Source organism: Mobula hypostoma, chromosome 16, assembly GCF_963921235.1.
Source record: "Mobula hypostoma chromosome 16, sMobHyp1.1, whole genome shotgun sequence".
NCBI classification, from domain to species: domain Eukaryota; kingdom Metazoa; phylum Chordata; class Chondrichthyes; order Myliobatiformes; family Myliobatidae; genus Mobula; species Mobula hypostoma.
In genome coordinates this window covers 14,735,064-14,748,738 of record NC_086112.1, presented here as the reverse complement: position 1 = coordinate 14,748,738, position 13,675 = coordinate 14,735,064, and the positions used below count along the sequence as shown (strand labels likewise).

At 39.1% G+C, this 13,675-nt stretch overlaps 1 protein-coding gene across 1 annotated transcript in view; it reads left to right on the top strand.

The window, feature by feature from the left end:
• Positions 1 to 13,675, top strand: part of ell2 (elongation factor for RNA polymerase II 2) — an 88,767-nt gene that overhangs the window by 11,214 nt on the left and 63,878 nt on the right. The window contains exon 2 of the mRNA XM_063068574.1: positions 10,823 to 10,870. Coding sequence (XP_062924644.1) covers positions 10,823 to 10,870 — 48 coding nt within the window. The remainder of the gene's footprint in view (positions 1 to 10,822; positions 10,871 to 13,675) is intronic.

The following is a 13,675-nucleotide window of genomic DNA, read 5'->3' as shown; positions in this document are numbered from 1 at the left end:
CTACAGCTACATGATGAGTAAATTGAAAAGCCTATTATAGTTGGTTAGGAAATCTCTTTTAGGGCTGTATAAAAATAGAGTAGTTTTTATATGACTCAAATTGAAATCCAGTATTTCAAAAAAGTGATTATTATTCAGCATTGTCCTGCCCTATTTTTTAAACCTGGTCTCCACAATTGAAATAGAAGATAATTGTGCTGAAATCAGAAGTTGGTAGTCTGTTTTCCTTGCTTCATCTGGGTGTCCCAGCCAATTGTTGAATGAAATGGCATCTAAATCTGTGATTTGCTTGATAAAAGGGCTTCGGTTATATTGTGGGATTTTGTCATTCCAACCTGAGATCATGAATATCGATTTCACCCCTGCCACTTTCTCTTTTTCCATTGCGCATTCTGGCTACACTTTTACCCTTTCTCTTCTCCTCTCCTGCCCATCACCTCTCTCTGCTGCCCTCGTCTTCCCAAGGTCCACTTCCCTCTGCTGTCGGATTCCTTCTTCCTCAACCCTTTGCCTTTTTCCTCCACCCTTTGCCTTTTTCCTCCTATTACCTCCCAGCTTTTCATTTCATACCCCTACCCACAGACACACCTTCTGTCACTTGATTTCACCTATCACTTGCCAGCCTGTACTCCTTCCCCTCGTCCCACCTACCTATGGCTTCTTTCCCCTTCCTTTCCAATCCAGATGAAGGGTCTTGGCTGAAAACATCGTCTGTTTATTCTCTTGCCTAGGTGCTGCCTGTCTATCTGCATTCCTCCAGAATTTTTTGTGTTACTTTGGTTTGTTGCCTTGTGTCACTTATTTTAGATGTTAGAATGTTAAATGGACAGAGAAAACAATAAAGGGATGAGTATATGTTTTTCACAGATGGTTTTTGGATTGCATTTATATAGCTATTATAAATTTTTGAGGAATATTCAGTAAAATAAGTCCTGTACCTGCATTTTAGTTGTAGCCAAGCAGAATTGTGTTTGTAACTTCTGCCTTTATACCCATTTCTTTAGATACCTGTTTTTTTCGGTCTTCACTGTCAACACCACACTGCTAAACAAAAGTATTTCCTATTTATTTAAATGAGAAGAGTCTTAAAGACCAAAGACCTAGGAACTGCAAATTACATGTTTTGAGAAACGTGGACTCAAAGGAACTTGATGTGAAATTTTGTAGAGCAACTGATGAAAATAGCAGCTTGCTAATTCATATCAATTTTTAATAGACTGAAATACATCTCCCAAAATGCTTGGAAACTAACTATATACTTTTCTGTCCCTGTGTTGAGTTATAGCTCATCACCACATGGGGAATGAGCAAGTTTATCTATTTGTTGGGCTGAAATAGATATTTGAATTATAGTGTAAATGATGATTTAAAATTTTAACATGCTTTGGCTTTTGTTGTCCTTCCCCTACACATTTGTAATCTGATTTAATTTTTTTCAAAATGTGTGGAGCTGGAATTTTGAAAGATTTTATTATTTCTCATTATGCATAAATCATGAAGCTATCTTGCTGAAATGTGCACTGGATGTCTACTCCAGCATCCCTCAAGCCATTAGGCATGGCAGTGATTTAAAGTGCCTTATAATGAGGAAGCTGGAACATGTATTAGTTTAAGCAGAAGTATTTAAATAGGAGCAGTTGTTTTTTTTTCAAAAGAAAATAGAGCTTTGGAAAGTGTTATTTCGGTTGTATTAGTGTGTACTAGCCATGTATAAAATTGATTTTTTTTCAATGTGTATTGCTATTAAATGTTGTTTCTTACCTTATGTAAAGATCACCAATGCAAATTATTTGCTGAACTTCACCATTCATGTAATTCTGTAAGAACACAGCGTTCTCCTTGGATATCCTAGTTTCTAAATGGCAGTTGGACCAGCTTTTTGAGGCTGGCTTCTTCTATTTTTTTCCTTAAACTTGCCACTGAACTGTCACACTCCTAAATTTAATTTTTAAATATCTAAAGTTCAGATGCTAATATTTCTGTGTTGCAGACATATTTGAATAGTTTCCTGTAACCACTTCCCATTGTTACACATGGAATATTAATTCTGAGTAAATTATCTAACAGGGTTAATGGAAACTTTATTTTAATAATTGGATGAAGTTTTTCCACTCAAGCTATTAGGAAAAATGTCTTGTTTACATTTTTGCAAAGCACTGCATACTGACGTGCAAGTCTCTGTCTGTGGGTTAAACATTAAGTCAAGTCATTCATACTGAAACAGGTTTTAACCAATGACCCCAACCTGGGGTCCACAAACCCCTTGGTTAATGGTAGGGGTCCAAGACAAAGATTGGGAACCCACGACCTATTTCCTTGCTTCAGGGTGCTTTTGAAGTAAGATTTAATTTAGTAGCTTAGACTGGAAAGGCAGGGTGTCGAAAGTCAGGCGTAGTTGGATCACTCTCTAAGCACCAAGCCTATTTGGAGAGGTCGAGAACGGCTTCTCTGCCAGCAAAATCTAGGTCCAGAACAATTCAAAGCTGCGGGGTCCAGGTCCTAGTGTGAGGTTCAGGCAATTTAAACTCTTGCCCAGGTAGTCTGGGGGCGCCTCTCTCCACGATGCTAAAGCTGTGAGACTGCCCCCAGCTACTGTGCTTCATGTCTGCAAACTCTGCAGTAATTTGTTGTCTTGCTAATATGATGAACTGAATACTGAGGCTTTGGGCCTGCTCTGGGGATTTGGATCTAAGGGCTCAGTTTGGTTCAGAATGCTGTGGTTGTTGCTCACTTCTATTTGCATGATCTGCTTTTCTTTCTCTGTGGGCTGGTATTATTTTTTTAAATTGGGTTATTTCAGGTTCCTTACTTGCGACTGCCTGTAAGCAAACAAATCTCAAGGTTGTATAATTTGTGTGCACTGTATGATTCAAAGTGCATTTATTATCAAAGAATGTTTTCTCTCCACTTGAGGCTTTTTATAAACATTAAATCTGGTTTTGCAGTACAAAAGTAGTTTTGCATTGCACACCCGTTCACCTTCAATGGCATTGCTGTAAAGTACTAGCTGTTTCTCCACCAGGTCTTACCCGACCTAATAAATAGTTCCAGTATTTTCATTTGCTCAAAATTGTGAAGTATGATACTTTGTTTCAGAATTCAATTTCTTGACTAAAGACTCTCTAATTTGGCAATTAAAGACTCTTTAATTGCATCCGGTGCTCTCGGTGTGGCCTCCTCTATGTCGGTGAGACCCAATACAGATTGGGGGACCGCTTCGTCGAGCACCTCCGCTCCATCCGCCAAAACAGGATCTCCCAGTAGCCACCCACTTCAACTCTGCTTCCCACTCCCATTCAGATATGTCCATACATGGCCTCCTCTACTGCCATAATGAGGCTAAACTCAGGTTGGAGGAGCAACACCTCATATACCGTCTAGGTAGTCTCTAGCCCCTTGGTATGAACATAGAATTCTCCAACTTCTGGTAATTCCCTCCCCCTCCCTTCCTCTATCCCTATGTCACTCTGCCCCCTCCCCCAGCTGCCTATCACCTCCCTCTTGGTTCCGCCTCCTTCTACTACCCATTGTGTTTTCCCCTATTCCTTCTTCACCTTTCCTGCCTATCACCTCCCTGCTTCCTCTCCCCGACCCCTTTATCTTTCCCTTTACTGGTTTTTCACCTGGAACCTACCAGCCTTCTCCTTCCCACCTTCTTTATAGGGCCTCTGCCCCTTCCCCCTACAGTCCTGACGAAGGGTTCCGGCCCGAAACGTCAACCGATCTTTTCTACGGATGCTGCCCGACCTGCTGAGTTCCTCCAGCGTGTTGTGAATGTTGCTTTGACCCCCAGCATCTACAGATTATTTTGTCTTTAATTTGGCTTTCTGTGACCTTTTCTGATAAAGGTAGAGGAATCGCTGAACAGCTGAATGGGGATTTGAATAAAGGGCAAAACTGAATAGATTGAGCAAAGTTATATGGAGGGTAGAATGGAAGGAATGAGGAATCCTGTAGAATTCTGACTTGATGCACAGTATGTGCCATAAACTTAATAATGGTACCCCTTTGCTTTTGTCCACTATAGACGGAAAGATATTTGCCATGTTCAGTCTATTACAAGTTGAGGTGGCCTAATTGTTTTCCACATTTTAGGTGGGGCAAGGAGAAAGAATGGAATTGGCAAAATTTGCAGAAAATATTCTGACTTTTTGCTTTTCTCATCAGGTGGATTGAAAACTAAACAAAACGAACTTAGTAATATTTTTAGAGGCTAGTCAAGGAATGTAAAACTTTAATACTCACTCTCAGATGGGGGCGGGGGGGTGGAAATAAATGTACAAATGGTTTGTTATTTTTGGGGCAGTACTGTAACAAAGTTGGGGATGTGTTTCTCAGTGAGCACATAGGAATGGCTAACAGTTTGTGGATTGATCTTTGTCCATAAGATCCCCATTTGGTTATTGATTAGGCAAACTTGAGTTAATGTTACAGATGCAAAATGTTACAAAATGTTAGCGTTTTGGAGGCTAGTCTAATTTTTTTCCATGCACAATTTTTAAGGTACTGTGTATATGGCAGATAGTCTCAAGCATAATGTGTCTTTCCTGTTTGAACTGGTGGATACTAGAATTGAGACTAGTACATTTTGACCCAATTAAGCGGCTGCCCATTTAGCTGAAGTTTCATGGAAATAGTTAAAAGTATTTTTTTTTAAAAGACAAACTACTGATTAAGAGTAATAAATTATGTATGTAAATGAAATAAGAGCAGATTACGTTACCAATTTACTACAGTACTATAAAGCTAAAGTTACTAAAGTTATTGACAGAGGAATTCATCCAATGTACACTGCTGTGTCTGGAGTGTCCAGGGAGGGGTAGCATCTCTGGTGAAGGGGCTTGTCATGTCCACTCCGGGGCAGCTCATTCCCCTTTGGTCCCCACTGGACACTTAACTCTCATTTGTCACTCCAGGTAGCTGTTTGTATGCAACAGCGGTCACACCCTGGGGTACATCGCTTTTAACAGGTGGGCTAAAATAGGTGAGGATGCCCAGCAGGCCACATACCTTGGTGAAATATGGACTTTTCTGTCCTAGCATGTGAAGTCAACTATGGCAGACTGGGCAGATGAGATCAGCACTGGACCTGGACATCCAAGGTCGAGAAAATAAAACTGTCCCAATGCATCAGCTTTTCCACTTTTAAAAACTGCTGTTCAGATCTCGCTATCATTTTCAGATATGGCAACAACCAACACACTGCTGTGGTTTTTTAATTGACTAAGTGGACAAAATTAGGGCAGACGCCTAGTGCAGATAATGGACTGCTTTCATACAATGCTTTTGACAATTATATCCTCCATTTCTTCATATTCATTGTAATATTCAACATAATTGTTGATAGCTTCAAATTCATTGTAGTTTCTAACATGTTGAAGTAGTGAATTTGTTCCATTGTCACACTACTGCTGCTAGATAGAAACTATTCGGCAGCAGTCTCCTGTCCCAATTAAGCGACATGGTGCCCCAAACAAGCAAAAAGAATCCCGGCTATTTCCTTCATTATTTTTGTTCTTTAATAGTTGTCCCGGTTGAGCAGCTGCCCAATTAACCAGAATCCACTGTCTAGGCAAATACACTTGTAGACTGCAATTATCGCAACAGTTGAATAAATCAACGCAATTATTGTAGGCTGGTTTAAGATGGTGAGTCTCTTTCATGCACAATTAATGGGAAACATTTCCATAGGCTTTATTGTCGTGTGAAAGTAAATACAGCCTGCTCCAAATTCTGATTTTATGCGAATCTTTGTTAACCAACAGTAAACTTGGCCATCTTCAAGTTTAAACTTATCCAGCAAGCTTGAGATTTGAGTAATTGAGAATGAATGACTAATGAAATTTAATTAAATATATTTCTAGCATACAATGTACAGGAAAGAATACAACTTCAATACTAGGAATGACTATTGATACTTAAAATGGGAGATGCATATAAAAGCTGCGTTTTTGATATTTAAACAATGGATAATTTATAAAAATAATTTATAAAAAGATGCTCTAATTGTTGGAAGAACGCAAGTAGCAAGCAAGAACTATTTCAAGTCTAAAAGAGCATGAATTATGAGGAAAGATATGAGAAACTTTCCTTGATATGTGGAATAAGTTTTACTGGTGACTTCATTGCAATGTAATTTAAATATGCATATGAGTATTAAAAGCCATGGCTACAATGTTGAGGACAGAAGGCTGCAAATTTAAAAGTCATGAGCACTGTGTTTAAAATAGACCCTAGTCAAGCTACTAATATTTGGAATGGATCACTGAGCTCAACATTTTAGAGGTGGGATATACAGTTGGATGAGCTGGTTAAGGGGAATTTTCCTTTTTTTATTATCCCATTATTGCTTGTTCTTAACTAATTAAAAAAAGTCTCCTTCCCTGTCATAATTTTATTCATTTCATAGAAAAATATTAGAAATACTTGGCAGCTTGCAGAATCAATACAGTACAGAAAGTCATTATTTAGAAAATATGTGATGTCAAACGGTCTGATCATTGCATTCTGCTGAGCTATGGTGATGGTTTCAAGTAGCTTCCGTTCATTAAGCAACTTTTAGCACACTATTCAGATATGCTCAAGAATCAATATAGTTTTAAGATAGAAAAAAATGACATCTATGTAGTAAAAATTTAAGAAAAAGTTCCACATTTGTGGGAGTTTACAATTTCTCAATTTTTATGTTGGATTCCAAAGAAAATGGAAAGTAATAACTAAATCCAGTGAAGAACAAAGGTAGCATGGCAGTCTTAAAGTTGTGCATGATCTTTTGAGGTGATCTTGGGTTGCAGAAGCTCTGTATTTGCCTCAGTGCTTCCAAGTCTATTAGCAAGTGTTATCTGGTCTTGGAAGAAGAGTTGTGCAGCGCAAAATCTGCTCTTCAGCTCACCATGTCCATGACAACCTTTTTTTGCCTGTCTGTAAAAATCCCATTTTCCCATGTTAGGTCTGTATCCTGTATCTTGTCTGTATAAGTGTGTCTTAGACAGTGATTGTATGTGATTACACTACCACCTCTGGTAGTAAGCTCAGGTATCAAGCCTTCGCCTCAAATCCTTATAAAATGTCCTTATACCCATCACTACTTGTTTTTATTCCTTTGCCATGGTGAGAAAAAATACCTACCTGGCTGTACCTCATAATTTTAATGTACTTCTATCAAATCATCACTAGCCCTCCTGTCCTGAACCCAAGGTCCCTCAACTTCCCTTCGCGCCTTGCTATTTACTGTTTAACACTCCAAAATGCATTACATCACATTTGTAATAAATTCCATCTTCAACCACTGTTCAACTTTCCTCCTTATCCTGCTGTAATCCTGTCTGTCCACACCATCATCAACTTTTGTACCATCTGTAAACTTAATAAACACAGTGCCTGCATTTACATCCTAGTTGCTATTCCAGCAGTATATTACTGGTCACAGATTTCCAATAAGGAAAGCACCTTTCCACCACTGCTTATTGTCTCTCATAACCAAGCCAGTTTTGAAGCTAATTAGGCAGTATGCTTGCATCCCATGTGCTTGAAACTTCTAGACTATGGGCCAGTCCACCATGTAGGGCCACATAAAGTGCCTTGCTGATTGCTATTTTGATGTTGTCATTCTCATTTATTGCTCTTGTAATACCTGCTAGGATTACTTGTACATCATGCATGAACATGCAAGATAGCTATAATATAATCTGAAAGGTAGCCTCTATGCAGGGAGAATGTTTTGTGGTTGATGACCTTGCACATAAATTCTGTTGCAAAGTCATCAAGGTGAAATTCTATACTTGTACAAGTATCCTGATTGCAAATCTTGGTGTGTTTGGTTTTATTCAGGTTTCCAGTTACCATAGGGTTTGCTCTGTTAGGTTTCATCATTGAGTATTTCAACACAGGATGCTTTTAGGTTTAAGAATGCTTGACTTTTATATAGCCTGCATGTAAAAACCATCATTTGCAAGTCAAACTGGATGAATTTGCTAGTGGCTGTGGGACTGCAAGGATAGTCTCTATGTGGGAACTTGGTTCACCATCACGGTTCTGACTTGCAAACTATTTATATCTTGCTGAGGACCCGTATACATGCACACTGGCTGTTTGGATCAGGCACAGGAGTGTATGTGACACTTTCATGCTCTATAGCCCAGCAAGAAGTTAATGTTTTGGGAAAAGGGAATCCCAGTCAGCTTTACTTCCAAGTTAATGGTATGGAAGCAATGTTGTTCTTTTGGCACAGGACATTCCCTGTATTCATTTAAATTAGTTTATGGATAAAAATTCCTTAGACTTGGGTTGGCTGCTGCTTACTATATTTTGCGGAAGTAAAAACCAGTTGTTGTGAGTGAATTCAGCTAATGGATTGGGGGTTCCTTGTGGAAAATTTAAACAGGGCATAACTTGGGTGCATCCAGGAGGGTTTGTTAAATCAATATGCAGATAGTCCACCAGAGGAGGGGCCATACTGGACCTGGTGTTGGGTAATGAGCCTGGCCAGGTTACTAACATTAACTTGAAGCTAGGCAAATTACAAGATTATTAGGCAGGAACTAGGGATAGTTAATTGGGAACTTCAGGTTATGGGCAAATCCACATCTGGCATGGAGGGTGTTTAAAGATCAATTGCACAAACAAGACGGGTGTGTTCAGTTAAGGAAAGACAATGTAAGGGACATCAAGAGATAGTGAATTTAGTTAAGAAAAATGAGATGCATGTAAAGAAGCTAAAATCAAATCATTTCAGGATTATAAAGAAGCTAGAAAAGAGCTCAAGAAGGGAATTGAAAAAGCCAGGAGGGGCTATGAAAAGTCCTTGGCAAGTAGGATTAAAGAGAATCCCATGCAATTTTATGCATCCATCAAGAGCAGTAGGATAAGTAGGGAGCAGGTAGAACCACTCAAGAAGAATGCAGGGAACATGTGCTTGGAGATGGAGGATGTGGGTGAAGTCCTAAATGAATACTTGGCATCAGTATATACAAAGAAGGAGGAAGTGTAGGATAAAGAGATTAGTGTGGAGCAGTGGCAAGGCCCTTAACAGTGATGGGGAGAGACACCTTGGGTCAAAATCTATGGCTTCCTAAAAGCTCTATACACAGATTGATGGTGGGTGAAAGAAGGTGTATGACATGCTTGCTGTTATTGATTGAGGAATAGAGGCAAGAGTTGGAAGCTCTGTTGCAACTTCATAAAACTTGAGTTAGACTCCATCTAGAATTTTGCATCCAGTTCTAGTTCCTCATTATAGGAAAGATATCAAGACTTTGGAGAGGACACAGAAAGCGATGCTACCTGGAGCACAGGGCATGTGCTATAAAGAGAGGTTAGACAACTAGATTTCTTTCTATAAAGCTGCAGAGATTGAAATGAGGTCTAACAGAGGGTTATAAGATTGAGGGGTATTGATAGAGTACCTTTATCAGAGTTGCATTGTCTAGTATCACAAAGCATGCATTAAGATGCAAAAGGACAAGATCGAAGGAGATGTGCAGGGCATTTTCTTTTTACATAGAGGTGAGTACAAGGAATGTGCTGCCTGGGGTGTTGGGCAAGGCAAATATGGTAGACATTCAAGAGGCTTCTAGATAGGCAAAGGAATGTAAAGAAGAGATGCAGAGGGACTTGGGAGTCCTTGTGCGGAATTCCCCAAAGGTTAACTTGCAGGTTGAATCTGTGGTAAGGAAGACAAATGTAATGTTAGTACAAGGAATAGAACACATAAGCAAGATGTAATGTTGAGGTTTTACGAAACTTTGGTCAGACTGCACTTTGAGTACTGTGAGCAGTTTTGGGCCCCTTTCTAAGAAAAGATGTGCTGGCATTGGAGTGGGTCTGGAAGAGGTTCACGAGAATTAGTCCAAGAATGAAAGGGTTAATGTATGAGGAGCATTTAATAGCTCTGGGCGTATACTTGCTGGAGCCTAAAAGAATGAGGGAGGATCTCATTGCAACTTATTGAATGTTTCCTATAATAGGGAAGTCTAGGACCAGAGGGCACAGACTCAGAATTGAGTGACGTCCCTATAGAAGTGTGATGAGAAAAAAATTTCCTTTGCCAGAGGGTGGTGGAGCTGTGGAACTCATTGCTACAACCAGCTGTGCAGGGCAAGTCATTTGGTATATTTAAGGTGGAGGTTGATGGGTTCTAGATTAGTCGAGGCATGAAAGGTTACGGGGAGAAGGCAGGAGAATGGGGTTGAGAGGGATAATAAATCAGCCATGATGGAATGGCAGAGCAGATTCAATGGGCCAAATGTCCTAATTCTGCTATGTCTTATGGTCTAAAGGAAATGGAAGGATATGGACGTTGTATAGGCAGGAAGGACTAGTTTATTGGGGCATTGATTAATCTAATTAGTTTGGCACAACATTCTGACCTGACTAGTCTGTCCCTGTGCTAAACTGTTCCATACGTACATTTCATAATCCAAAACTGAAATTCCACTATTGTGCAAAGATAGGATTGCATAGGGTATTTTTGTCAGCTAGATAATTTGTTTAGTGTCAGCCCCAATACCTTCTACCTTCCCGAATTAATTTTGCCTGCTCTGATTCTCAGTTGCATAAGTCTTCTGGCACAATGCGTAGTATGGTGTTAAATTTTCTGTCTCTTGTGTACCGTATTTGCTATGCATGTTGTCATTGTAAAGTACGACCTTGAAATAGCAATTACTTAGAAAATATCTTGCAAATAGAACTTTGAATAGTTAACTACTCTCAAAAGCAAATGTGAAAATAAAACAATGCTAGAAATACTGGATCAGGCAGCATTTCTTGCATTTTGTATTAGCTTAATTCTTGAAACTCATTCTTGTTTCTTGTTTCTTTTCAGAATTCATCTATTTCTCAGCCAACAATACAATTCCAAGGACTTCAAGGGGTAAGATAAACTTGAATTTTGTTATATACAAAATAGTGTTTCCCACTATTTGAGTCATTGGTTGTTTTGATTGTGATATTAGATATAATTGTCAAGTACTTTTGAATCAAGTGAATATGGTGGCTGATCTTCTCCCATTTTCCCACTCCCCCCTGCCCCATCCCTAACTAAGCAGATGTATGCAAGTTTATGACTATTAGTTTGAGTAGCTGAGCACAGGTTCCAATGCATCTGTTGTTATAGCCAGTAAGATTTGGCACTATATGTTCCAGTAAGTTCACATGCACCAAAATTTAATGGTTTAAACATTAACAGAGTTTATATTGTATTTTATCAAATGATTTAAAACAAAAAACTCGTCGATTTAATTCTATCCACTTCAAAATGGTTTTCATTTTGAATTAATTATCTAAGTGAGTTAGTTAGATAACAGGATATCTCCTCCTCAGGAACCTAAATCAGTTGCTTTTGTAAAAACACAATAGCAAGTTAGAAAGGATTGTTTTGCACATCTAGTGTAAAATGGGGTTGCCAAGTTTTTAACTGCAAAGATTGCTGACTTGATTTAGTTATAAATATGTTAATCAATTTTTTAAAAATGTTTGCAAAAATGGGTTTGCAGTTTGTGTGTCAACTCCTCCTTGAAATAGTCATTTCCAATTGCTACAAGCATTTATGTTAAAAATGAAATTGCCAATCAGAAAGGAGAACTGGTAAGTAAATAACAAGGAACTATATATTTTGCATAGCAACACACTGAATGCTGTAGGAACTCAGCAAATCAGGTAGCATCTATGGAGAAGAATAAACAGTCAATATTTTGGGCCAAGACACTTCATCATAGTTTGCATCCTAAATGTGAACATTTTGCTTTGTTATGTACGGGCCCCAATGACGTACCTACCCTCCCTCCTTGTCACCACTCCAAACCCACTGCCAACATCGAGAGTGCCAACTTACCATAGGGATCGAAACATCAAGTCCTAGTAGCTCTACTATAAAAAGTAACAATTGGACACTTTTTCCAATTGAGTCAGTTGTCAGGATTACTGAAGTACCTGTAAACCAGAACTGTAGCTTTTAAGTTATTGCCTTGATCTTCCCAACCTAATAAAACTAGAATTGATGTCCTGACAATATTTCATTGTGCTTGTTTTGCCTTTGGTTCTTCTATTGGACTTGCAGTTTGGTGATTTTTGTTTTTTCTAGTTAGGGGTCTTTGAGGAGTACTAGTACAAAATCTGCTTGACGTTTTCAAATGCAAGAATTAAATCCCCTGGACTATTCCAGCTATCTCTGAGCACTTGGGTTTCACATGCCTTTGTCATTACAATTGAGTTTCTCATCTTAACTAACTCGCATTTTTTTTCTTCTCTTTTAATCCCAAATAGATCTTCTAAACCTTATGCAACTACTGGCTCTGCCTTAGTCACAAAACCCCACTAGGAAAGGTCACAGAGTATAGTTAAATGAGTACTGTTAGAAAACTTTACCATGGTCTGCTGTTTAGCTAGACTGGTTATCTGCTTTTTTTTAAAAAAAACCTTCTCCTTCGGAGGAAAAGATGACAGCGCATGTGGCCACTTTGGTGGTGATATCTGTTATCTGTCAAGTAGGGGACCATGCACAATTCTGATTTGATGGAGACGGACGTGAGAGTACAGAGGAACATCTGGAAAACTTCTGAAATGCCCGCTTCGCTGCCGCTGCTACTGTGTGGTAACTGCAATCTCCGGAGCAGAAGGCCCTGAAATCCTTGGCTTTGCGTGTTTTAATGGCCAGGGCGAGGTTGAAGGCGCTCGGGAGGCTGTATCAGAGAGGCTGGTCAGAAGCTCGAAGTTTTCGGATGGATGGACTCAGTGTCGGCTGTGGTCGGCTGCTTCCAAGGCATCGGCAAGTTGACGGTGCCTGGAGGTTTATGGCAGGGAGTTTGTCCCTTTTGACGCCTGCTATTGGGGACTCAGGAGTCGATCGACTCGGGGATTTTTTGAGACTTTTTACCATGCCCATGGTTTGTTCCTCAAATTATGGTATTGCTTTGCACTGCTGTAACTATATGTTATAATTATGTGGTTCTATCAGTGTTAGTCTTTGGTTTGTCCTGTTTTCTGTGATATCACTCCGGAGAAACATTGTATCATTTCTTAATGCATGTATGCATTTCTAAATGACAATAAAAGAGGACTGAGTGTTCTCATAATCTTAAAAAAAAAAGTAGTATTTGTTTTATTTGTAAATTGAGATTATTTAAATTCAGAAAAGTATGTGGTTTAATTGTGACCTAGAACTGTGGAATTTTTAGTTATTTCAGCAAATGAAGCCATGGCAAAGTCCTTGGGTGTGGAAAATTCAGAAGGCTATTTTCCTCGTTGCACAGTGTATGTCACCTTTTTGTTAGATGCACTCTGTATTATTAAGTACAACCATTTGGAATACATAAAGCTGAGTGTTACTTGGAATTCATGTTTCTAGAGCTGGTCATGCCACAGATGAAGTATCTGCAGTGAGTGAGTGAGAGATTGATTCACTAGGTGTGGAAGGTGTGAAACAAAACAATTGTGGTCGGATTTGACTCCCAAATGGCAAATTGTCTTTGTGGTGCTAGGACTGAAGATATTGCTGACATTAAAGTGGGATTGTGGATTATCATAGGCTGGAGTCCAGGTGGTATGTGTGTAGAGTGAATTATGATATGATACCCTCCAGATGAATTGCAGATTGTAAACTGTGATCTTAAAAAAAGGAGTTCTGCATTAAAATCTTTAGATTATTGCCTTTGCCACATGCCATTGAATACTGATATAG